Genomic DNA, 27,956 nt, shown 5'->3' with positions numbered 1-27,956 from the left:
CATTCACCTGTACCACCATGCTTTTTCTAATTTTTTAGGAGTATATTTCTTCTTTCATTTTATTAAACCCCTGCCACCATCCCTTCTATCCTAATTTTACCACTGGAAATGGGGGGAAGGAGGGGGTAACAGGGTAAGTTAAGGGGAAAGTTAAAAAGGAGTTACCAGAACTTCAAGAGTTTAAAAGAGGGAAATGATCATTAATGATTTAATGTCAGAAGGCCTGGATTTGAAAGCCAGTTCTTCTATTTATGTCCTAAGTATTTTTGGACCATAGAGTTTTCATCTGTAAAATGAAGGATATGGACTAGAAAACCTCTGGGCTTTCTTCTACAATGGGAAGGTCCCTTCCAACTTTAGATCCCCAAAAGCTTAATCCACAGAAAGATCAATAGCACAAAAGGCTGAATAAGTAACCCAAGAACTCAAGACTGGACCCCCCAGTCTGCTACTAAAGACAACTTCCTTCTAAGAATTGAGTATAAAAGTCTTGTCACAATCATTCATATTCATTACGCAATAAAGACAGACAATGAGAATTTGCTGCCCAAACAATTCAAAAGAAAAATCACTGTGTCCCTGGAATCTGGCTTGTTCATCTTCAAGCTTGCAGTGGAAAACTTGTGCCTGTAAGGCCTGTGGGCAGCTGTTTATGTAACTAATTGGACATTCACATAAATATGAAAATGTAGACAGGGGCAGGTTCCCATTCCTCTCTGTTCTTTGGCCAGAGCTGTTTTTTTTAACTCAAGAAGCAGATATGCTTGAGAGAGATGCACAGTTTAGAATCTGGCCCACAAGCCTCCTAGGTTGTATACTAGCCAGTACACTTTTTATTTTGTGTTAAGAGGGTCTGGATTTCTTTTAAAAGTTCTAACATTGAAATGAGTCTATTTCATTTATCTGGAAAATTGTTTCTGTGGGACATCTCTTCCCCCAAAGATGATGTTGGACAAACATTTTGCCGATGTACATCTCTATTTGCTACTGGTTCCTTTTGCATGGATGGTTGTCTTTGGCAGCCCAACTACAACAGGATATGAGGGACCAGGAGCCCCTTAACAACCCCCAGATGCCATATGAAGTTATCCGGAGGTGTGTAGAGGCCACATTAATTTCCAGTCTCACAGCAGCCTCTCAGTGACCTCCAACAGGCCAGCTTTGTTTTCTCTTCCCTGCCTATAATTAAAGCAGAGACTCTGGTATGGGTGTGGTACAACCCTCAGAGTCATTTGACTCCCTTTTGCTGGGACAGATGGGGTGAGTTGCATTTAACTTAGACTCCTACTCTACCCAAGCATTGGACCCGATCACTTTATAGGCAGTAGAGAGCGTGGGGAGCAGCCATGAAGAAAGAGAATTAAGGGAAAACAGAGAAGAACCAAAGTTAGGTTCTACAGAGCCAAATAAAGCAGCATTTCTGGACCCTCTGTTTCCAACTTTTTTGCCATCTTCCCAGTTGACCATTCAGTTTGGGCATCTGTATTAGACTGACCAGAGAATGTTTCCACATTTGCTTCTGTGATATCCTGAGTTTCTATAAAATGGAAAGAATAATATTATTATGAACTACTTCAAATTGTTGTTGTGATGAAAATGCCTTGGATTCCATAAATCAGAGCAACTCCTAAGAGGAGTGGGTGGTCAAAAATTTTTTCAGGGGTCTCTATAGAAACAATTTAATTTATATATAAATATATATATATATTGCAAAATCCATAAAACCTTGTGAAGTATAGTGATTTAGAATAATGGGTAAAGGAGAGATTGAGACACAGAGACAGAGGAGAGAAAGAGAGGGGAGGGGTAGTCTCTATCTATCTCCTCTTTACCCATAATTCTAAATCACTGTACTTCACATCTATGGATCTATGAATTTTGCAGCATATATTTAAATTAAGCCATGTATTGTTCAATCAATGTCCATGGAGTTTCTTAAAACTGTCTAGCAAGCAGGGTAAGGAGAGCTACAAACATCTCTGAGGGGACAGGAAGCATTCTCAGCAGGGTGGTGGGTGATATTATGGATTACTCCTGGGTCTTGAGTGTACGTCAATGAGTAGGCAACTGTCGTGTCAGGATTCTGTGGCTGGTGTCATCAGGTGAACAGGTCTAGCAGAGCTTCAGGTAGGGTGAAAGAAGCCCACACATGAATCTCAAGGGTGGGCCATGGGCAGCTGGAGAGACCATATGGCAGCTACTGAGCCCAAACCCTAACGTCTAAGCCAAAAGCTCCTGAGTCTCCAGGGTATCTAATATCCTCTCCTCTCAGCTAGCATATAAGCAGGTGGAGGTGGTTTGGAGAGTGGAGAACCAATTTCCAGGCTAAGGTCAAGGGCATAACCATTTTTTTTTCCTGAGGCAATTGGGCTTAAGTGACCTGCCCAGGGTCACACAGCTAGGAAGTGTAAAGTATCTGAGGCTAGATTTGAGCTCAGGTCCTCCTGACTTCAGGGCTGGTGCTCTATCTACTGCACTACCTAGCTGTCCCCATAATCAATGTTAAAGTAGAGATTTTGGTAAGTTGTATGGTAGTTACTGCTGCTATCCTCCAGAGTTTAAAGGCTAGGGCCAGGACAAGGGCCTGCCTCCCCAAGTTTAAGGCTGCCATAACACTCTATAGAAAAGCAAGTTATTACTGTGGTCATTGTTTGTCCTTCGTTCTCAAAGAGGACCATGACTTCATGGAGGTGTTCCTATGACATACAAGTGAATTGGATCTAAGTGAGGGAGGGCTGAGCAAGGTCACCTGATTCACCTCCAGAGCTTTTGGGTCCAGTGGCCAGACATAGATCAGGATGACTGGAAATGGCCCTGGATACAGTGAGAATCTTTGGTCTTTTTAAGCTAAGGTCTTTAATGGGTCTAATTTTGACTAAGGAAATGCCCAATCAGTGATTAAGTCTAAGTAAAAATGAGGCAGAAAATAGCTTCTTTTACCTGTCCAGGTATATAGTAATCAGATATATATACCCCCTCATATACAATCTCAAATATATAATCAATCTGAGAGGGGAAGAATGGGTTGCTATCACTCTGGAATGAGAGATCTTTTGATTTTGTTTTTGGTTGTTTTTTTTTTCATTTTAATAATATTTTATTTTTCAACATTCATTTTTATAAGATTTTGAGTTCCAAAATGTTTACTCCCTGCTTCCCTTAACCCTCACCAACACAGCATGCAATATGATATAAATAAATTACAATTACTTTTAATATATTCTCATATTAGTCATGTTGGGAAAGAAAAATCAGAATAAAAGGGGAAAACCATGAGAAAGAAAAAAACAAAAAAAAAGGTAAAAATATGTTTTGATTCACATTCAGTCTCCATAATTTTTTCCTGGATCAGCCAAGGTATTCTCTTGGGTCATTGTATTTCTGAGAAGAGCTGTCTATAATAGTTGATCATAGGATGAGGGATCTTTAACTTTCTAAATAATTCCCTTATACCTAATTCTGATCCAATGAGTCCACTTAAATCTGGAGCATCTTCCCCTCACGCAGCATGCTTTTGGGCTGTTAGGACCATTTTACAACTAGTTCTCCCTCCTACCTATTTACTCAGGTAAAGATAAATGGAAGAGAGTAATCAGTCTGTCAAGAAGCATTTATTAAGTGCACTATGTTAACACTGGGGAGAAAAAAAAGCAAAAACAGTCCTCACCCTCAGGGAGCTCACATTCTAATAGGGTGATACATCATATAAATGACTAAGTATATACAAGATATATTCAGAATAGAGAGAAGGGAATTTGAAAAGAAAAGCATTCATAATCAGTGGTACCAGGAAAAGCCTATAAAAGGCTTTGAGCTGAGCCTTGAAGAAAATAAGGGAAAACTAAGAGGTAGAAGTGAGGTCATTCCAGGCAGTAGGGACATCTAGGCAAAGTCAAAGCATAAAAAGACAGGATTTATTTTCTAGGAACTGTAACTAGGCCAGTGGATCTAGAATGTATGAAGGAGAGTTATTTGTAAATACTGGCAATCTCTGCAGTTTGTATATTTTTTTACTCTTTTGATTAACTTATAGGTTTGAAAAAAATATTTTTCACACAAATAAAGTCTAAAACTAGTCCACTCTATTTTTCCTTTGTGAAGGATACTAGTATCAGGAACATCATGCTGATCTTAGAGTAATCCCCAATGCTTACCCCTGTGTAACTCAGGACAAATCATTGAATCTCAGTTTTCTCATCCTTCAAATGGGATAATAAGCCATATATCTTTTATTATTGTTATTATTATACCATACTGTGGGAGTGTTTATTTTATTCCATTAATTAAAAATAAAATAAATGGACATATTTTAAAGGATTATTATGAAGAAAGAAAGTTATTACCCACTTATTTATGGGTGAATACAGATAAAAGGAAGATTTTATTTCCAGGGTACTCCATGTAGTGGAGTAAATATAGGGTTTTAATGAGAAACTAAGGTTATGTTTACTTCATTCCCCATTTTACAGATGGAGAAGACTGAGAGACATTAAAAAACTTGTTCACATTGGTATAGCTATAGTCTCCATCTCTGATTCTGATTTTTCCATTGCTCAGTGGCAGCCTTTAATCCCTATTCCTGACCCCCAACCCTTTCCAGCTCTACATTATGTTTCCTTTCTCTCACTAGAATGGAAATGTCTCAAAGATTGGGGGTGGGGGATCTTTTTTTTTTTTTTTTTTTTTTTTTTTTGCTTATATTTGTATCCTTAGTGCTTAGCATGATACCTGGTACATAGTAAGAGTTTATAGATGCTTTATCTTTCTGAATGTCTATAGATGGAGGAAAAGAAACTCAATTTTTAAAACTCAGTTCTTAAAAATAAGTTCATTTTCCCAATATCTACTTTTTGTATACTCCCGAAAATAAGGTAACAACAGATCTTGAAGATTTGGCACTATCATCAACTTTTTTTGTTTATTGCTCAGTCATTTTTTGGTTGTATCTAACTTTGTAATTCCATTTTGAGAGTTTTCTTGGCAAAGATACTGGAGGGATTTACCATTTCCTTCTCTAGCTCATTTTGCAGATAAGAAAACTGAGGTAAATAGGGTTAAATGACTTGTGCAGAGTCACATGACATAGTAAGTGTCTGAGACCAGATTTGAAATCAGAAACATGAGTCTTCCTGACTCCAAACCAAGCCCAGCATTCTATCCACTATGCCACCTCGCTGACCCTTTTATATTTCCATTTATTAATATATTCCTCTCTCCCACCACGTCCTGTAAGCCATCCATGAGAACAAAGATTTTTAAAGTATATGCAATATTCCCCATCAACAGTCCCATACCTATTCAAGAAAGGAAGGGAGAGAGGCATATTTTCTTAATTCTTCTCTAAGGTCAGTATGATCATCATGATTATAAAGCATTCAGTTCCATTTTTTTTTAATTGTTCTTTTCTGTGTCCATTGTAGCTGTTGTGTATATTGCTTTCCTGGTTCTGATTACATCATTCTGAATCTTCCAATTACTTTCTGTATTCATCATGTTCATTGTTTCTTACAACACAGAAATATTCCTGTTTCACATTCATGTACTACAATTTGCTTAGCTAATTTTCAGTGGCTGCATATTTTGCTTGCAGTTGTTTTGTTTTGTTTTTCATTGTTGTTTTTACTACAAAAAGGCTTTTTACTTAAGTGAATGTAAAACTTTACTTTCTGTTTTTGACCTTATTAGACAGTGGGATCTCTAGGGATAAAAGTATGAATACTTTAGTCATTTTTTTTTTATTTTAGCAAATCACCATTTAACTTATCATTCATCCTGGGCTCTGGCAATGAAAAGTGATCTGGTGTCTTACTCAAATGGATCACTTTCTAAAGATCAGTTTTATGTTTAATCCTAGATTGCAAACTCCCAGAAGTGTCTATTAATCTCATTTTCCCTAGCTGGATTGAGGAATCTAGAAATGTTTTGAGGTATTTAAATATATCAGACTGTGGAAAGAGGGAGAAAAAAAGGAAGGGACAGGAGATAGGAGAGAGGAAGGGAGAGAGGAAAAGAGAGAAAGATAAGGATGGATGAAAGGAAGGAGTAAGGAACTGAGGAAGAGAAAGGGGGTAAGAAAGGGAGGAAAAAAGGGAAAGGGGGTGATGGAATTGAAAGATGAACTTTGAAAGCATAGTTTCTGAAGATTGTGATTTCCATTTGAAGAAATAAACTGCCTATTGAAATTTTTTTTAAAAGGAGGGGAACCATTTGTTTCAGGTCACACTATTCAGTCCATTTAAAGAAGACATAAATTTTAAGGAAGTAAGAATAAGTCTGGGATCATTCTGTATCATAACTCTCAAGGACGTTGTGGTTGTTGTTGTTGTTATTGTTTTCCTTTTCTACCTCCAACTTTACTCTGTAGTAAGTGGGTAAAACCACCAGAAATTGGAACAACTCTGATTGCTTCTGTCAGAAGATCTCATGTTGTTTTCTTAGCAAAAGATAAACTTTTTGAATTAAGTCAGGGATTCTCTGGCCTTCTCAATGTTGTTCCTCTTTCAGGGTGAGAGGTAGCTCACACTTGCCAAATGGCAGCTTAGGCTTAACTCCCTATTCTAGCCAATTCACTGAGCTTTTTGTTCATAGTGGGCATTCTCTGAGGTGGGTCCTGCTTGGCACTTTGTCTCATTGAAGCCCCTTAGAGAAAAATAGATACTTACTTTTAACAGGCAAATCAGTAGGAGGTCAAAGAAGGGGTCCTTTCGGGAAGCCCCTTTGGCCTTCTCTGACTTTTAAAATCTGTAACACATAAGGACCAGATCCAAAAATATGTCATTGCCTCATAACTTTCTAAAGGTCCAACTCTGAGGGCTCCTGGGAGAAGAGAAGTTGTTGTTGTAAGGTCAGGATTTAGAATTGGCAGCTGGAGAAGTTCAGGGTCTCTCTAGAGTGTCTCCATTTTTTCTTTCTTATGCAAGCAATCGCTATGAAGTCTGGCTGCCCTCAGAATGACAAGGCAGTCATCATGCATGGCTATGTGAGACTGAAGTAAACAACTGGCTTTTGTTCACCAGGGGAATACATTGATGACCTGGGCCACTGCCTACCCTGTGAAGCTTCTTGTTCCACATGCCGGGGTCCAACTCAGGAGAACTGCACTAGCTGCCCGATTACAAGGTAATGGTAACAATAATAACTGTCATTTATATATTGTTTTAAGAGTTTCTCACATTTCATATTCTCATATCTCATTTTATTCTTATAACAATCCTGTGATTTTAATTATTCCTATTATACACATGAGAAAACTGAGACCAAGAGAGCTTAAGTGACTCATTCATCTATTCTTCATCAAGTTGACCCAGGGGAGATTCCCAAGGGAAAATGGAATTCCCCCACTATTATAGCAGTTCATATTCATTAGCTTCACAATGTTCATAAAGCCAAATGCACAGTTTTTCTAATTATCAGCCAGACCACCTTGGCCAGATCCTGTTTGCTTTTTAAGAAAATTTGGTTCAACATTTATTGAAAATATTTATTTGCAAGACCTTTTATAGATTGTAGAAGATGCAAAGATGAAAAAAGATACTAATACTCCCTTCCCTCAACCTTATAATCTAAAAAAGGGGGATCCATGTACTGATAATCCTGTGGCATGACTTCATCAATTTAGGAGCTCCCTCTAAAAGTACAGATTGTAGCCCTTCCATTTCTTCTCATTGATTCATATGGATTTTAAGACAGGAAGACTTGTGCTTGAATTCTATCCCAGGTACTTACTAGCTGTGTGATCCTGGAAAAGTAACCTAAGCTCTTTAGGTTTCAGTTAACTAAACTGTAAAAAATGAGAAAGTTATATCCATAAGTTTAGTTCTATCATCCCAAATCCGTAAATATTCATGAAGCATCCATTTATCTTGTCAGAGGTCTATCTCTCATGTTTAATATTTTGTAGCAATATCTATTAGTTGGTGTATCCGGTTTTTTTTTCTTAGTTTAAATAAAACTTCATGATATATTTTGTTTTTATGTCATTTATCATTTTCCCAGTGCCTTTCCTTCTTTTACTCCAAAGTCATCTCATAAAGCTCTTTTAAAAGAAAACTTCTCATATATATATGATTACCCCATCTTCTAGTATGTCATTCATGTCCTTGACAACATCTTTTACACCATTTTGCAAATCATCATTGAAAATATGATCTAATCCATTTAAACCTATAACATACCTTTATATTGCCATAGAGATTACTTATTATTTTACTTTATAATTTTTTAACTTCAGATGCAGGACAAATAAAGAGAAGGGCATCTATGGCAACAAACATTGATTTCTTGCTGGTATGTGGTTGTTATATAGATTGTGGATTTCTTTCAAGTCCCAGGATAGGGGAAAACATAAGAAATTGAGAGGAAGTTGCTTCCACAGTCAGACTCTTCACCTTAGTGTTCTTTCCTGGAGTCTCACTATCCTTTTTGTGGAGAGGAGCAGAACAGGGAATAGAGGAGGGGTAATTCACACTGTCCATCTAAACTACACTTTCCAGAAGCCATGCAATTATATAATAGCATCTTTCCATCCCCATGGGGAAATCAATATAAATACCCAGTTACTTCAGTAAATTAATACAATACAAAGTAGACTGTGATGGGGCAAAGGAGAGGTCCAGACAAAGAACTCTCAGGAAATTTGAGAAGGGAGGAATGACTTTTTACCTGAGTTTGATTTATAAAGGCTTAATATGGAAAGAGGCATCTCATGTGAGCCTTGAAAAAAAGGGAAGTATATTCACAAGCCAAGACATGAAAGAATCATTTTCTAGCTATAGATTAACATATGGGGGCAGAATGAGAAGGGGAAAGAACTTATAGATCAGTATGGCCAGAATAGAGAGTATGTGAAGGGAAATTATGAAATAAGGGCAAAATAGTAGACATATGTACTATTATTATTTAGAATAATTCCTGAGATTTAGAGTTTCAGAGAATTTTCTGAGTCAATGAGATTTTAAATGACTTGTGCATGGTCATAAAGCCAAATTTGTCAGAGACAAAGCTCTTCTTGTCTATGGGGCTGGTTCTTCATTATTAGGCCACATTTTCTCCTATTTCTAAAAGAGGAAATTGAGAACCAGAGAAACGGAATTATTTGACTAAGGTTACCCAGCAAGTAAATGACAATGATACAGTTAATAACCATAAGACAGTTAAAAAAAAAAAAAAAAAAAAACCAAGAAGACCACCTCCAGAGCAATGGGTGGATCCACTATGGAATAATTTTGGAAAGACATTGATGAGAATTACAGAGCTCCGTAGTAAGATCTGTATCTTCCACCTGTAGAGGGAGTCTTATATGGTCAGGTTTTCTGCCACGAAGTCACTCAGCCTTTTTCTATTACCTTGGATTATGAGCTCTTCTGGAGCAGGAACTCTTTTTTACCCTTCATTGTACCCCCAGGGTTTAGCACAGTGTCTGGCACATAGTAGGAACTTAAAAATAATTACTATCATGTGCCACTGCCTCCTGGGTTGGATCCAAGTTTTAACTACCCAGTAAGGGAGTTTATATTTTATTCTTTAGGCAGAGGGGAATTACTGTCACTTTTTGAGCAGGGGAATACATGGGAAGATCTGTGCCATAGGAAGATTATGCTGACCTCTATATGGATAATAAGGCAAGAAGACTTATTATCAGATGTATTTAAAATGATTTAGGTGAGAAATTATATTATCCTTAACTAAAAAGAAGTGAGGGAAGAGGTAGAGATAGAAATGAGAGATGCAGAGAGGTAGAACATATATAACAATCAGATTGAGGAAGAGAACAAAGTCAAAGATAACATAAAGGATTTGACCCTGAGTGGTTGGGAAGAAAGTGAGGTCAACTATGAAAAATAAAAAAAGTTGGTTTTAGAGGGAGAAAAAATGATATCTTTTGATATTAGAATCTAGACCAAAATCAGGGGTGATGTTTTAAAACTGCTGAGACCTATTTTCTCTCCTTTAACTTGATATACCTCTAACAAGTAATGGGAATTACTATGGATTTAGAGTATCTATAGCTTATCCAAAAGCTTCATTTTACAGATGGGGAAATTAAACTTAGAGTTTAAATACTTTGTGCAGGTTCACAGAATTAGTATTAGAGGGAAGATTTGAACCCAAGTTTTCCTCACTCCATGGCCGAGTTCTCTGTCCACACTATACCATGATGAAGTCTTTCCATTTTGATTCTTTATTATGGGGTAACCTTGGATCTAGGAAATTGCCTTACAATGAATGGAGAAGTAAACTCTGACTTGTAATATCTGCATCTTTTCTTTTGTCATTTCATTGGATTAATTATGCTTTCTTACAAAACACTGAAATTAAAGCAAAAGTCCTTTTAAAAAGAAATTGATAGCTATCTTGTAGGGGAAAGGGAGAAAAAAGAAAAAAAAGATATTTAACTGATAACTTTTATATTTAAATAGAATAGCAAGTTGTACACGGTAGATTTTCAGTTTCATGTATGATCATTTTTTTTAAATTATATTATTACAAAAGTGTTTGTTTTATTCCATAAATTAAAAATAAAATAATTAAATATTTAAGATGATAATGTAAACACAAAGGAGGCAACTTATTATATAGCATGCCCTGTCCTCTGAAGAATTTTCAGAAAGTGAGATGAATTTTACGTAAAGACCTAAATATCAGAATTGCAAGTAGAAAGCTCTGGACATGGGACAACTACTTCAAACTGCATGCAGTGAAAATGGCACAAAGTATGCCCTAAGATATGGCTGATGATAGAAAGTTTATTTCACTTTACCATCCAGCAGTTTCAACTGTTAACTAATTACCTTGGCAGACTAAGTACTAAGCTCTGTTCTTTCTATGTTATTGAAGGACTGTCTACAAGGTCCATCAGTATTCCCTAAATGTGATATCCTGAAGCAAAGCCCCAATCACCCCTCCCCAGTTTAACCTACTAAAGATAATCAACTAATTATAAAGCATTCAAAAATTACTTTTGCTCTCATTCAAATCCAAAAATGTTTTGGTCCACTTCTATGGACTTCTGGGAACAGGAATTCTTTTTTCCTGGTCTTGATTCCATTAGAACATTTAAGTACCGAGAAATTACATTAAGGACTATTGTGAGTGGCTTTAATTACGGAAAACCAACAAAGGAAAACAAAAGATATAATAACTCGGTCCTGAGATCATCCGTTCCAGCACATATCAAACACACCACACACTGGAACGTCACCCTAGGGAGTTCTCGTATAGTTACCCCCAACACTGAGGACAGTATCTCTGCCCAGCTATTTAAGGTCTTGATTCTGACTTTGCCTCTGCTCTCTATGATTTCTATTAGACCTGAATGGCTGATTGCAATTTGGTAAAGAAAAAATCAGGATGACCTGAAATTTGAGTGATAAGGCTCTTAGATTTCCTGATTCACGTGAGGAGGCTTGGCCTAGGGCCATTGTGATCTGAACAGGGTGACTAAAACTGTCCCACAGATAGCTTTAAAGAGAATACCCCTCATCTCCTTGAAGCCCCAAAGGAAGCATCCATCCTCTTCTTCTAAGGAAAATTTGTTACTCTCCTTGTAAATAAAAGCAATGGGAAATGTGACTCTTCCAAAAGTTGCCAAGCAATTTAACAAGAAAGATAGACACTGAGACAAAAAAAGAGAGAGGCATTGAAACAGACAGAGATAGACAGTCAAGAGACAGAGACAAAGACATTAGAGGAAGATACAGAGAGACAAAGACATTGAGTTTTATTTTACTATTTTGTTCTCTCTCATTCCCCCCCACCCCGACCATGCTTTTTATTTTCTACTAAAAACTTGACAAAGCTGTTCAGATTTAGGAAAAGATCAAGACCCATAGACAAATAAATAGTTTCTTTCTTCTACAAAATATGGTTTGATTTTTTTTCAGGGTCCTGCCTTCTTCCATTTCAGTATGGCTCTAAAAGGCACCTCAAATTGAAGATACTCACAAGAGTATCTGTCACAAGAGAGAGATCCAGATCGGAGATAAATGACTTTTTAAGTTAGAATTCTCTTTGGTGTGTCTAAAGGATAAAGTGATGATGTGTTTTATGTGTTCCCTTTCCCTTCCTACTCTCTCCAACTGGATTTAGTAAGAAAGTGAACACATCAGATGAATATACTCCCTTTTTCCTTTTTTCATGTTAAATTTCTCTTCAGGTAGGCTTTTCGTTTGAAAACCTCGAAAGCTCTAATTTAGGTCTATGGTCCCATCCTCTCCACAGCTATCAACATGACCACATATTGGGAACATTAAGAACAATCATTCCTTGATAAATCTTTCATGCTTAAAAACCATAGCTAGTTTGGAACTATGGCTTAAATTATCAGTCAGACCACTGAATGGTGCTTTCTCTTTGTAGGTTTAGTAAGGGTGATAAGATAATTTGCCCTTTGGGGGATGTGAGGGCTCAGTGATGACATGGACAGCCAGATGTTTGTGAGTGTACCTCTGGAGGGATCTAAAAGTCAACAGTAGACAGTATTGCTGGCTGCAATAGGGGCAGATCCTATGATTCAGTCTAATCAGTGTTGGGTAGTCAAAAATGGGGAAAGGAACAAAGGCTTACTAATCTCATAATAAAATAGTGCAGAATAAAGATTTGGGTTCAAATCCTGGCTCTATAAATTATTACCCATAGGACCATGACAAATTATTGACCTCTCTAAGTTTCCCTAAAAGAGAAGTAAGATTGTTTGGTCTCTATAGTTCCATCTTCCATGATACTATGATCTATGATCTATGATAGCAGAAGGCCAGATTTGGTCCTTGGTCTGTAATTTGTTGTTTCTGATGCAGTCTAAATTCTTCATTTTAAAGATGAGGACACTGAGACCTATAAATGATTTACCTAAAGTCACAAAGTATATAGCACAGCAGGTTCACAAATTCCAGATCTTCTGATTCCAAGTCTAGGTCTTTTTCAACTAAAACCATAACATCACAGATGGAGACCTAGGAGGGTCTTTGAAGACCATTAAGTCTAATCTTTTCATTTTCACAAATGAGAAGAATAATACATTAAAAAAAAGTTAAGTGACTTACTAAGGGACTTATAGGTAGTAAGTGAACCCAGTTCTTTTTAAAAAAAATTTTTTTATTAATTTTATAATTATAATTTTTGACAGTACATGTGCATGAGTAATTTTTTTTACAACATTACCCCTTGTATTTATTTTTCCAAATTTTCCCCTCCCTCCCTCTGCTCCCTCCCCTAGATGACAGGCAATCCCATATATATTAAATGTGTTACAGTATAACCTAGATACATATATTGTAAATCCAATTTTCTTGTTGCACGGTAAGAATTGGATTCTGAAGGTATAAGTAACCTGGGTAGAAAGACAGTAGTGCAAACAGTTTACATTCAATTCCCAGTGTTCCTTCTCAGGGTGTAGCTGTTTCTGTCCATCATTGATCAACTGGAAGTGAATTGGATCTTCTTTATGTTGAAGATAACCATTTCAATCAGAATATATCTTCATACAGTATTGCCCAGTTCTTTTTGAATCCTAGTCAAATAATCAATTCATTATAGAACACTGTCACTACATCACATTTCTTCCTGATATGTTGATATAGGCTTGAAGTTCAGTAGACTGACAATTTCTATTCCATATAATGTGATTTAATTTTTAGAAATAATGGTGTTCCTATAACCAAAGAGGATCATTTGATAGTGACAAGAAAAACTTTTTGGAAGCAATGTATAGGGAAAAAGAAATTGTTCCTCTGCTGTTCCCTAAGAAAAGTATAAGACCTGTGTTAGTGGTCCTTCTTCATCCAAAGAATCCAAATACAACTAAGATATCTCTCAGTATCTGGATCATTGATTCTATCATGAGTATCAGTATGTGACAATAATTACCACTTCCACCTATAAAAACACAGACTGATGAAACTCAAAACATGGACAGTTTTACATATAAATAATTTGAACCATATGGGACTTCTGTAGTCCTTATTTTACTTCTCTGAGTACCCTTATATCTTAAAGTTTTTAGAGTATTTTTTCCATTTTATTGCTTCTCTTCATGGTTAAATGATCCAAAGTAATAAAATTAATGAAAAATACTTCTCAAATACTCTATGCCAAGCTGAGACAAACCCTGGGGATACAAATACAAAAGCAAAACAGTCCATGCTCTTAATATGTTCATATTCTAGTAGGAGGAAATAACATATCTAAGGGAATAGTGATGATAGTGTTTTCTTTTGGGAAATTACAGGGATGATAAAATCATAGGCCCCTCAACTGACATTCTTTTAGAAGCAATGATCTTGATTTTCTTACTGTTCATAAATCAAGAGTTGAAAAGTAGAGGAGAAAAATTTATTAAGTGGCTAGAATGGCAATAAAATGGAAGGGGATAGCCAAATGATTAATTTTTAGTAGTTTTTTACCAGCTGCCTCTCTAAGCTGACATTGTTGATTGTCCTCCATTGTTTTGTAGTTCCCTTCCTTTTCAGGAGATGGCAATTTTCTTGTTTTTTACATTGTCCTTCATAGCTTCTCCCTACTCTATAATTCTTACATCTATTTCAGGTTCCATCTTGTGCTCTCCATTGTTTGGTAGTTTTACTCTCCTCTAGCAGTTGGCAGTCACCTAGTTTCTTGTACTATCATAGTTCCTTCTTGCTCTTCAATTCTGTCCAACTCAGGTTCCATCTTGTGCCCTCCATTGTTAGGTAGCCCTACTTTCCTCCAAAAGATAGTGTTTATTGACTTCTGCCACTCTGTCACCTTTTCCCAACGATCAGCTCTCTTAACAATGGTGTATAGGAGCTTAATATCAGCATATTTTTACATCTCAAGATGGCACACCTTGGCCATTCTAAAGTTTATTTTTATCATGGCCCCCACAATCCTAAACATAACAAGAAGGCCTGGGAATGTATGTGGAAAGGTGAGGTGGGGTAAAGAAGGGAGGAGTTATAGTAACATTCCCCTTTTTGTATTACATAAGCAAATTTCCATCTTCAATCCTTTGTAAGTTTATGATGAAATATTATCACTTTGCCTTCTCTCATTCCCAGGATATAGGTGGTACATTTTCTATTCACATCATTACTTCTCCCTGGGCCTCAGGATTCTGGACAACATCCCTACTTTCTCTTCAATTGTTCCTCTATTCCATCTTTCTCCAAGGCATCTACTGTTATTTGGTCAATTCAGTTGTATCTGTGACTCCATTTGAGGTTTTTTCAGCAAAGATGCTGAAAAGGTTTGCCATTTCTGTCTCCAGTTCATTTTACAGATGAGGAAATGGAGGCAAGCAAAGTGAAATGATTTGTACAGGGTCACACAGCTAGTGTCTGAAGCCATATTTTAACTCAGATGTTTCTGACTCTAGGCCTAGTGCTCCATGCACTGTGCTACCTAAATCAGTTGATCCATGTTAATCAAATTACCAGAGGCTGTTTTCTAAGAAATCTAGAGGAAAAAAAAAAAAAAAAAAAAAAAAAAGGGAGAGGAAATGGTAAAGGAGAATAAATAGGACAACTCAAAGTATATGTACCACTGATAATGGATCACTAGTTTCATCTTTGTGAATAGAATCATAAAGCAAAAAAAGGAGCGTGTGGAACAGAAATATATCTAATATTGTCTCAGTAAGTATTCTGTTGTCAAAAAAGTATTCCTTTTACCAGTTCTGTAATTTTTGTGTGCTATTCTTCCTGCTACTCCAGGTTTTTTGACAATGGCCGCTGTGTCCTGACCTGTCCCTCAGGAAAATTTGAGTTTCAAAACCAATGCCATCCATGTCACCACACTTGCCAAGAATGCCAAGGAAGTGAACCCTCCAACTGTACCTCCTGTGGCACAGGTAAGCATAGCTGACAGTTACTTCTTCTATAGTGTCTTAGATCCTTCCCTCAACTGTTACCATTCAGTTTTATTCAGGAAAATTCTCTTATACTATTGGGGTGAGTCTCAATAGCCACTTATCAGTGCTCTTCAACACTTTAGGGAAGTATTCCATAGTGAGTTGAATGCTAGGCTAGGAGTCAGGAATAAATGAATGATTGAAAAAATGCATGTTATAAAGAAGATCCAACTCACTTCCAGTTGACAGAAACAACTACACCCAGAGAAGGAACACTGGGAATTGAATGTAAAATATTAGCACTACTGTCTATCTACCCAGGTTACTTACCTTCAGAATCCAATACTTAACTTGCAAAAAGAAAATTGGATTGACACACATATATTGTATCTAGGTTATACTGTAACACATGTAAAATGTATGGGATTGCCTGTCATCTAGGGGAGGGAGTAGAGGGAGGGAGAGGAAAATCTGGAAAAATGAATACAAGGGATAATTTTATAAAAAAAATTACTCATGCATATATACTGTCAAAAAATTATAATTATAAAATTAATTTAAAAATTTAAAATTAAAAAAAAAATTTTAAATGCATGTTAGTGCTAGATGCTATGTTAAGTTCCGGGAATACAAATACAGAAGAGTATCTATTAGAGAGAGAAAACAAGTATACTGGAGTTACTAAAAGTGTGAATAGTTTAGTTCTTGAAACTTAAATCTATAAATGTTGTTTGACTTTAATTAAATGTTTACTCTATAAAGAATGTTATCCTAGGAACTGAAGGATTTGTATAAGACATTCTTGCCCTCATAGAGCTTATATTTGTGGCAATTAAAAGGTCCAAGAGATATAATTTCTGGATAATTTAATCATTGTATTAATAACAAAGCATTTAAAAGCATAATCAGTTGGCCATATCTTAGACTAAAAACAATCATGATGGTGCTAGGATCATAGTTTATGTATCCTTTTAAAAGTAGGTATTCCCCAGGATGAGAATTAACCCTAAAATTTGTTAACAATTAACAAAAGAATGAATATTAAAGAAGGGCTGAGAGAGATATCATGACATCCTTGGACTGAGAGAGGGTCTCTATAAATAGATCACTCCCAATCTTAAACAATTTAAACAAAAGAGGCTGTCTCCACTCAAGTTTGATTGAATGGAATTTGCGTTAGAGTAGACTCTTTGTGAGGTTGAATGGGATCTGATAGAGAAGGTTAACTCAACTTTCAGAGATTCAAATCTTGAAAATAGAAAAAGGGAAAATCCTAAATCTCCCCAAAGCATTAATTATTAATAATCCTTTCTTTCACACTGTAATGGAAAGATAATACATATGCACAGAAAACTATAATATAAGTGTGTGAGAGAGGTGTAAGTAATATATTTTGAGATTCCAAGAAAGAAAAGTTACTGCTCCTTGGAAAGATCACAGAATGCTTTCTGGAAAAAACAAAATTTGAATTGAGTTATAGAGAACAGGAGGATTTCCACAATAGGCAATAGAGGCATAAGGAAGATTGAGAATTAAAAATATGGAAGTGGTCAGCTTCAGAGTATATGCAAAACATAGCAAATAATATAACATGGCAGAAGCATTGAGTAGGAAGTGAAGACGATATGATAAGGTTAAAAAGGAAGGTCAGCACTAAATTGTGAAGACTTGAACACCAGGCTTATGCTTCAGACATTAGAAAATCACTAAAGGGATCTTAATTAATACTATTATTGTGGTAGAGCCACGATGGTGGAATAAAGCCAGGAAGCTGTTCAAGCTCTCCAAGTTTCCCTCAAAAATCACATGAAACCAAGCCTCTGAAAAGTGAAAATACTCTCCACCTCAAAATACATTGGAAAAACTTCAAGAAAGATCAGTCTCACTGTGGTGAAAAAGGGTACTCAGCTCAATTCAGAGTCGGGGAAAGCCAGCAAGAGTGTCTTATTCACAGCAAATCAGCTACTGAGACCCTCAACCCTAACTCAGTAGTAGAGTCTACCAATAGGGTTGTCCCTAGTTCCAGTCCAGAAGGCAAATTTTTGGAAATTGGGCTGTTTCCTGGGAATGGCAGAAAAGCTATCCCCTGAAAAAATAAGAAGCCCTTGTACTCAAAACCAATGCTCAGAGCTGCACAGAAAGCTTGGAATAGTGCCCCCTTTATTCTAGGAGCAGAATTCAACTTTAAAAATCAAAAAATTAAAAACAAAAAAACAAAACAGGAAATACCAAAAGAAAAGGGGAAAAAATAAGTGAGAAACAGAAAAGAACTTTGACCACAGAAAGTTGTTATGGTGACAGAAATGCCCAAAACACTAAGACATATAAGAACAAAATGTCCATAGAGGAAATCTCAAAGTGTGATTTAAATTGGTCTCAAGCCCAAAGAGGCTTCTTGGAAATGCTCATAAAAGACTTTAAAAGGCAAATAAGAGAGGTAGAAGAAAAAATGAGAAAAGAAATAAGAGGTATGCAAGAGAAAGTCATCAGCTTGAAAAAGGAAGACAATTCCTTAAAAAATACAATTGGCCAAATGCAAAAAAAAAAAAAAAAAAAAAAAATCACTGAAGAAAACACTACTTTCAAAAGTAGAATTAACCAAATTGGGGGGGAAAAATACAGCTAACTGAAAAAATCACACATTAAAAATTAGAATGGGGCAAATGGAAGCTAATAACCATATGAAACAAACTAAAAAGAATGAAAAAATTGAAGAAAATGTAAAATGCTTCATTGGAAAAATAGCCAACTTGGAAAATAGATCCAGAAAAGACAATTTTAGAATTATTGGTCTTCCTGAAGTTTATGACCAAAAAAAGAAACTGGGTATCATTCTTTAAGAGATCATCAAGGAAAACTGCCTCAATATTCTAGAAACAGAGGGGGAAATAGCCATTGAAAGAATACATCAATCACCTTTGGAAAGACATCCCACAAGGAAAATCCTAAGGAACATTGTTGAAAAACTCCAGAACTACAATCACAAGGAAAAAATACTGCATGCTGCCAGACAAAAACAATTCAAATATAAAGCAGCAACAATCAGGATTACTCAGGCTCTGGCAGCTTCTACAATAAAGTATTGGAGGGCCAGGAAAACCATATTCTGGAAGGCAAAGGACCTGGGGTTACAAGCAAGAATTAACTTCCCAGTGAGACTGAGGATCATCTTTCAGGGGAGGCAATGGATCTTCGATGAAGTAAGAGACTTTTTATCATTTCTTTTGAAAAAAAAAAAACAGAATTAACAGAAATTTAATCTTCAAACACAGAACTCAAGAAAAGCATAGAAAGGTAGACAGTGGGAAAATATGTGTTATTAAAAGGTTAAACTGTTTATACCTCTAGATAGGAAAATGATATCTTGAGAATTGTATCTGAGGCAGAGAGAGGGGGGCATCACTAGCCTGAGGGTGTGGTTGTAAATGGACTCTGATGTGAGGATATCAAAGAAAGAGACATTAAGAGGTGGAAAAAGGATTGTACTGGGAGAAGAAGAAAAGGAAAGTATAATGGAACAAATTAGACCACATGAAGAGGCACAAAAGATCTATTACAATCCAGGAAAAGAAGTCAAGGGAATGAACATTGTCTGAAGCAGTTTTGGCCCAAAGAAGGAATAATTTATTCAGTTTGGTTTAGAAATTAATCTACTCCTATAGATTAGGGAGAGGAAGAGGAAAGAAAAGGGAGGGGCTGGATAGAAAAGATAGGAGAGGGGAACACTATGGGAAAAAAGGGTAGAAGAAGGAGGGAGTGTTGATAGAAGATAAAGTAGTGGGCAGGGTGAGCTAAAAAAACAAAACACTGGTATATGAATGTTATGGAATATTATTGTTCTGTAAGAAATGACCAATAGGAGAAATACAGAGAGGCTTGGAGAGACTTACATCAACTGATGCTGAGTGAAACGAGCAGAACCAGAAAATCATTATACACTTCAACAATGATACTGTACGAGGATGTATTCTGATGGAAGGGGATATCTTCAACATAGAGAAGAGCTAATCCAATTCCAATTGATTAATGATGGATAGAATCAGCTACATCCAGAAAAGGAACACTGGGAAATGAGTGTAAACTGTTATTTTTACTTTCTGAATCCAATTCTTCCTGTGCAACAAGAAATTCGGTTCTACATACTATATTGTATCTAGAATATATTGTAATATATTTAACATGTATAAGACTGCCTGCCATCTGGGGGAGGGGGTTGGGGGAGGAAGGGAAAAAATCTGAATAGAAGTAAGTGCAAGGGATAATGTTGTAAAAAAATTACCCATGCATATGTACTGTCAAAAAAAAAGTTATAATTATAAAATAAAATAAAAATTAAATAAACAAAAAAAATTTAAATTAAACAGAAAAGATAAGACACATTAGAAAAATAAATAAATAAATAAATAAATCACTGCTAGGAGAAGAGGGAGTGTGATAGAAGATAAGGCAGTGCATGGGTTAGGTCAAAAGAAAAAGTGGAAATACTACTAAGGACAGGGTAGAAAAAAGAGCAAAAATATACCAAGGGAGAAAATAGAATAGAAGGAAATATAGAACTGGTAATCATAACTGTTAATGTGAATGGGAAGAACTCTCATAAAATAGAAGCAGAGTGGATTAAAAGGCAGAATCCTATAATATGTTGTTCACAGGAAACATATTTGACACAGAGAGACACATACAGAATAAAGTTTAAAGGATGGAAAGAATTTATTATATTTCAGCTGAAGTAAAAAAAAAAAAAGCAGTGATAGCAATTCTGATCTCAGATAAAGCAAAAAATAAAAGTAGATCTAAAAGAGATAAGGAAGGAAAGTACATCATGATAAAGGGTACCATAAACAATGAAATAGTAACAATATTAAATATATATGCAACAAATGGTAGTGCATACAAATTCCTGGAGAAGATATTAAGACAGGAAAAAATAGACAACAAAACTATATTAGTGGGGGACCTCAACCTTCCCCTCTCAAAATCAGACAAATCTAGACACAAATAAACAAGAAAGAAATTAGGGAAATTGGTAGGATGCTAGAAAACCTAGATGTGATAGACCTCTGGAGAAAATTGAATAGAGACAGAAAGAAATATATCTTTTTCTTAACAGTACATGGCATCTACACAAAAACTAACATGTAGGGCATAAAAACCTCACAATCAAATGAAGAAAAGCAAAAACAGTAAAGGCTTCCAATTCAAACCATGATGCAATAAAATTATATTCAATAAAGAACCAGGGAAAGATAGACAAAAAACCAATTGCAAATTAAATATTCCAATTCTAAAAAATGAGTAGGTCAAACAATAAATCACAGAAACAATTCATAATTTCATCCAAAAAAATGGCAATAATGAGATAACATACCAAAAGCTATGGGATGTAGCCAAAGCAGTTCTTATAGCAAATTTTATATCTTTAAATATCTACATAGATAAAATAGAGAAAGAAGAGATCAATGAATCAGGCATGCAAGTGAAATGCTAGAAAAGGAACAAATTAAAAACCTCCAATTGAATACCAAATTAGAAATTCTGAAAATCAAAGGAGAAATGAATATAACTGAAATTAAGAAAACTATTGAACTAATTAATAAAACTAATATTGGTTTTATGAAAAAATCAATAAAATAGATAAACCTTTGGTTAATTTGATTAGAAAAATGAAATAAAAAACCAAATCACCAGCATCAAAAATCAAAAGGGTAATGAAAAGAATGAAATAAATTTAAAAGTAATTAAAGCAATAATTAGAAGCTATTTTGCCCAACCATATGGCAGAAAATCTGACAATCTAACCAAAATAGAAGAATATCTAAAAAATAAATTGCCCAGATTAAAAGAAGAGAAAAATTACTTAAATAATCCCATTTTAGAAAATGAAATTGAACAAGCCACCAATGAACTCCCTAAGAAAAAATCTCCAGGGCCAGATAGATTCCTATTTTATCTAATCATTCTTGCTTACTAGGTACTAGACCTAATTTTATTTTCATAGCTGAAAAAAAGTACATTTTGACTGTTGGTGCCTTCTGAATTTTGACATTCTGGGACAAAGTTCCAGTTTGCCTTACTCTAGTCACAGCTGTCAGTGCTTTTTGTTGGCTATCTCTTCTACACAAAAGTTGGGAATGGAACACAGACTCTTTTAGTCTATCTCTTATGGTTTCAATCTGAACCTCCTTTTCCTACCATATATCCCAAGCTCCTATCAAGGATGGAGAAAGCCACTTTCAAACCTACAAACTCCACAGAGCCAGGGCAGAGTCACATGACTGCACCTAAGAAGTTGCTAGAAAGAAAATAAAAAAGTTGTGCAGGATTTGTTTCCCCCTCTATTATTGCCAAGTATATCACCAGAGAACATCAGAGACAAAGAAGTATAAACTAGGCGACATTTGAAAACATGGTTTTCTTTTTCTCTGGGGAGAACACACGCACACTATAAGGTGTTCAAGTTTCAGCAAAAATCTTTTTTGGCACTGTATGAAATAGAAGATGAAGACTAAAAAAAATCCCTTTTGACTCACTGAACATGAAGACAAATTCAGTCAGTCACAATATATGTAATAAGTTAGGCTGTCCTGTTACACTGCTTTTCAAATCTTATTTTCCTTATAGTAAGTTATTTACATTAATTCACATAGAATTGTGAATTAGGTAAAGTTGATCCTTTGAGGGTCCCCAGTCTCTCACTTCTACTTCTGTTCTTTATTTTCTCTATCCCTTTCCCTTGACACTTGGGTCTTAGTGATCTCATCAGTCTTTCCCATAAGTAAAACTAGTATCTGAGCATGAATTTGCCAGAGTTTTGCCTCTCAGGAGAATCTGAATTTTAAGCCTCTTCTATGAAAGGCTTTGTCCTTAGAAACTACACTGAATAGGCTGCTGTCTCTACTCTGCCTACACTTAAACCTGGCCTTGACTCATTCCACGGTTTTATGATATTACATCAATTTCGGTCCCATGAGCTTGTGGCAAGGAATTCAAAGATTTAAGGCTGACATTTTAAACCTGTGGGCGATTCTAATTATCATCTGTAACAAAGTGTGCTTAGATCATCATAAATAGGGCCAACCTTTGACAGATGTCATAAATGAACAGTAGCCTGTTGCAGATGACTAAAGAAAGCAGGACTGATGCCTTTATTGTTAAACCAAGGACAGTATATCTTCCTAACCTTTCCAAACAGGCTGAATATTTTAAATACTAACACCCTTCCATTCCATTCATTTTTCTCTCTTTGGTAGACTCCAATAGAAAGATAATAGAAACATCTTTGAATGAAACTTTGCAAGTATGTATTTGTTCAACAGCTATTTCTGGTCAAAAAAAAATTTCATTATAATTGATTGTGACCCTAGTGGATAGAATAATAGACCTAGAGATAGGAATGTTAGAATTCAAAGCCTGCCTTTGACACGTAATAACTGTATGACCCTGGGCAAGACAACTCACTGATCTGAAATTCAATTTCCTTCTCCGGAAAATAGGCATAATAATACCTATTAGCCGTACCTGACAGGATTGTTGAAAGACAATTATATAAAATATTTTGCAAATTTCAAAGCACTCTATATCCTAGTTATTATTAATAATAATTAATAATAATTCAGAAAGACAATAGTAGCAATGGACATACATTATAACATATTTCTTGTTTGAAGTTATATTCTGGGAATAATGATGAAAAAGTACTTTATAGTAACTTTATGTATGATGTACAAAATCTCTAAGATCCAGGCCTCCTTTGGTGAAAAAATCAAAATCCATGTCACACATGTAAATTTCTAGCAAAGTCCAGCAATGGAATTAAATTTGAGGTGGAATATTGTCAATTAGCATCTGCATCCAACTGCATTCATTTCCTTGTAACTGGAAGGTAGCCATATGCTCTTCCCCTTTGGGGTTAAATGAAACCAGTCTTTAAGACTTTTGGTTTAAAGACCCTTACTTAAATGCTGTTTAAATTAGCTCCTTTGTCTTGTTGAAATAGACTGACTACAGAAGACCTTGCCTCTAATCCTGACTCTGATACTGCGTAAATGATCTTGGCCAAGTCCATTTAAAATGGGGAGAAACATATTTCTACTATCAATCTGATAGGATTTACATGGCATCTTGCTGTAAAAAGGTAAAATCACAGGCATGTGGACAGTGTATGCTGGGTATGCCCAAATTATCAAAACACCAAAAAGTATGTATTAAATGCCTATTATGTACCAGGTATAATATATCAAAACAATCTTTTTGGGCATTTTATGCTTTATTTCTAAAGTCTGTATTTTTTTCTCAATAGTATTTTATTTTTTCAAATACACATAGTTTCCAATATTCATTTTTGTAAGATTTTGTGTCCCAAATTTTTCTCCCTTCCTGCTTTACCTCCCCCTCCCCAAGACAGCAAGCAATCTGATATAGGTTAAATATGTGCAATTCTTTTAAAAGTATTTCCACATTTGTCATGTTGTACAAGAAAAATCAGACGGAATGGGGAGAGGGAGGAAACCATGAGAAAGAAAAAAAAAAAAAAAAAAAGGTGAAAATAGTAGGCTTTGATTCTCATTTAATCTCCGTAGTTCCCTCCCTAGTTCCATCCCAAGTCAATTGGAATTGTTTTGAATCACTGCATTGCTGAGAAAAGCTAAGTCCATCACAGTTGATTATCACATAATCTTTCTATATTATAACAATGTTCTCTTGACCCTGTTCACTTACTCAGTATCAGTTCATATAATATTTCCAGACTTTTCTGAAATCAACCTGCTCATCATTTCTTAAAAAACAATAATATTTCTTTACATTCATATACCATAACTTATTCAGCTATTCCCCAACTTATGGTCATCTGCTCAATCAATGTCCAATTCCTTGCCACTACAAAAAAGAATTGTTACAAATATTTTTGCACATATGGGTTCTTTTCCCTCTTTAAGATCTCTTTGGCATACAGACCCAGTAATGACATTACTTGATGAACTCTGTATTTTTAAAGAGTATTTCATTCATCATTTTTTAAAAAATGAAGTTTAGTTAAGCTTTAGTTTCTTTAATGACTTAAAATGACTTGATGGCTAAAATTAATTTTCTATAATTGACACTAAAAGTAATATCAGATGCAATAAATATATTTTAAAATATTGAAATATTTTAAATGTTTTAAAGTATCTTAAATATAAAATATTAACTATTAAAATTGAAAATATTATTTAAACATTCCCTAATGAAGTCTCTTTGCATACCTATGACTTGAAATTATAAATAATCCTAAATTTTAGTCTCCCATCTTACACTATCAGTAGTTCTCTTTATATCCAACTGCAGTTATTAAGTACCTGAAAGGTATAAGAGTTGGAGAAGATAATGACAAACCACTCTAGTATTATTGCCCAAAATCTCCAAAATGGGGTTACAAAGAATGGAATATGAATGAAAATGAATTACAAATGTGCAAGAATTTATGTGATCTCTGGAGTTACAGGGTTAGAGACAGATGAGAGACCTAAAATCTTGGATAATTCTTAAAGCTTATAATTTTGTCAATGTGGGTGCTCTTTCCTCTAAATAGACTATGATCTCCCTGTGAGTTGGTCTTTGATAATCAATATTAATCAATTGACTGCATTAGTATAATATTCATATATCAGCTTTCCATTGCTATTGCTCAAAACAAAATAGAAAGTTTTCTTTTAATAGCACCAAGGTCATCATCTCCACTATAATAACCTATTTGTGAAGACTCTTAGAAGACTAAACTTGGGGTCTGAAAGTCAAACCCTGACTCAGACACTTACATAGTTTTATGACCCTAGGCTTAACTTCTCCTAGCCTCAGTTATCTCATCTTAAAAATGGGGAGAGTACCTACTTTTCACAGCAGTCATTAAGGATCAAATGAGATGATATATATATAAAGCACTTTACAAATGTAAAGTATTGTAGAAACATTATTATGATTGTTATTGGAATATGATATTTCTCTGCAGTAGATTATGGGCTGTGTGTTAAAAGATTTATCAATTTCACCAACTTTTTTATTTAAGTTCTTTAATACTACTTCTAGGTATTATATGAAGACTTGATGCTTTTAAATTCCCTTTGAAATTCCCTTAACCCATTAAAAATTTATTATATATAATCAATTTTTGGTCTTGCTGAACTTCCTATCTCTTCCTGGAAGTTATGGGGTATTTTATGAAACAATCTAGTCTAGGCTCCTTGGTAATTTTTTACTGTGTGAATTCATAAAGAAGAGATATTTTTATATGTATATATACATATACATACATATACACATATACATATACAAACCTACACATATACACACAAACACAGATAAGCACAAAACACATATACACAAACATACATACACACAAACACACATATACACAAATATACCTATACAGATAAGCACATAAATGCACACATACACACATATAAGTGCACAAAGATAAACACACATATATATACATATGCACATACATCCAAATGCCCACATATATACTTCTGCACATATATATACACATACAAAAACATAGATACACATATAAAAAAATGACATAATTGGAAAAACAGTCAAGGCGCAAGTGTGTACGAGGGATTTTTCTTTCTTGCTTCCTATGTGGCTTTATGTATATAAATAAATAGTCACTTTCCAATGTCACTGTACAAAAGGAAGTATGGTATTATGACTAAAGAGCTGATCTTGGTTTCAGAAAAACTTTCAAATCCATACTCTACCCCAGACTAACTGTATGACCCTGGGCCAAAAAAAGCAAAAATAAACATTTAACTTCTTTCCCCCATTTCATGCCATTCTGCCTTTTGTTTATTCATATTTTGGATGTATTTTGTTTTTAAGAAGCAGCTTCACATAGTGAAGAGACAGAACTAACTTTGAAATTAAGACCCGAGTTCATGTTCTTCCTGAAATATATTAGCTATGTGATCATAGGCAATCTGTATAATTTTGCCATGTTACATGGGCATCTCTCTGAGACCATAAATTAAACAATGGTATCCAAAAGGCTTTAGTAAAGGGAGAATCCTCAGTGAAAGTGGCCTATACAATGAAATCACAGTTCTGATCATAGGTGTAAATAGGGACACAAATATTTAGATACAGACACAGAATGCCTCAAAAGTTTTGGTGCAGTTTTAAGCTTTAAAAAGTTCAGAAATAGAAATCCTCCAAACTTAACTTGCCAAAATAAAACCTTGAAAATACAATTATTTATATTGTTTTTTATACTTAAGTTTTGCAAATTTTGAATATGTTTTTAATTTTAATAAGATAGAGCATCCTGTCATTACGCATTGCAATTTCTGGATGACCTGCTCTCAGATCTGTGAATTGGTGGAGGTAGATCATCTGTTTGACTACCCTAGTCACTTAATATATCTCCATTCAACTTTTTCTTGTAGATTCTCATCAAAATTAACATTTGTGTATCAAAGCCTTGTTCTTTGGATGAGCTTAAAGCTAGGATTACAAATATAATCCTTTTCATCACTGAACAGTAGCTGATAAGAATTTATCAAATTCAAAAGTTGACAAGAGCAAAATAGAGCACAAAGTGGTGTTTATGTTGAATTTTCATAAGAAATATGCTAATTTTTAATTTTAAAAATAATTAACTTTTCAAATAGTAGAATATTTTTTGTAACTTAATAACATTTAAGTATCTTCAGAGATACTTACTTAGTAAAGTTTGAAACTGTACCAAAAATATTGAGATACATTTGTGTATACATATACTCATATACATATTTGAAATTGTATCATTTATAACACAACAATCATAACATGTAACATGTTACATATATTCATAAAGCAATGTCAAAATACATGTATATTTAGTGTATTTACTTAACTATGTGTTATATAGTTGCAGTAGATAGAAGATAGAAGGCTTGGGGACAGGAAAACTCATCTTCATGAGTTCAGATCTGACCTCAGATACCTGCTAGCTGTGTGATTCTGAGCAAGTCACATAACCCCCTTAGCTTCAATTCTCTCATTTGTAAAAATGAGGTAGAGAAGTAAATGGCAAACCACTTTGCAAAAAAAATCCCCAATGGGGTAAAAAAGAATCAGACACAACTAATGAACAACAAGAAAAACAACAATAATA

At 35.0% G+C, this 27,956-nt stretch overlaps 1 protein-coding gene across 1 annotated transcript in view; it reads left to right on the top strand.

The window, feature by feature from the left end:
• Window positions 1-27,956, top strand: part of PCSK5 (proprotein convertase subtilisin/kexin type 5) — a 626,478-nt gene that overhangs the window by 495,247 nt on the left and 103,275 nt on the right. The window contains 2 exon segments of the mRNA XM_074281408.1: window positions 7,017-7,119; window positions 15,687-15,823. Of these exon segments, the coding sequence (XP_074137509.1) occupies window positions 7,017-7,119; window positions 15,687-15,823 (240 nt within the window).

The sequence above is a fragment of the Sminthopsis crassicaudata genome, chromosome 1, assembly GCF_048593235.1.
Source record: "Sminthopsis crassicaudata isolate SCR6 chromosome 1, ASM4859323v1, whole genome shotgun sequence".
Taxonomy (NCBI): domain Eukaryota; kingdom Metazoa; phylum Chordata; class Mammalia; order Dasyuromorphia; family Dasyuridae; genus Sminthopsis; species Sminthopsis crassicaudata.
The sequence above is the reverse complement of the archived record's forward strand: the minus strand, read 5'-3'. Positions and strand labels throughout refer to the sequence as shown.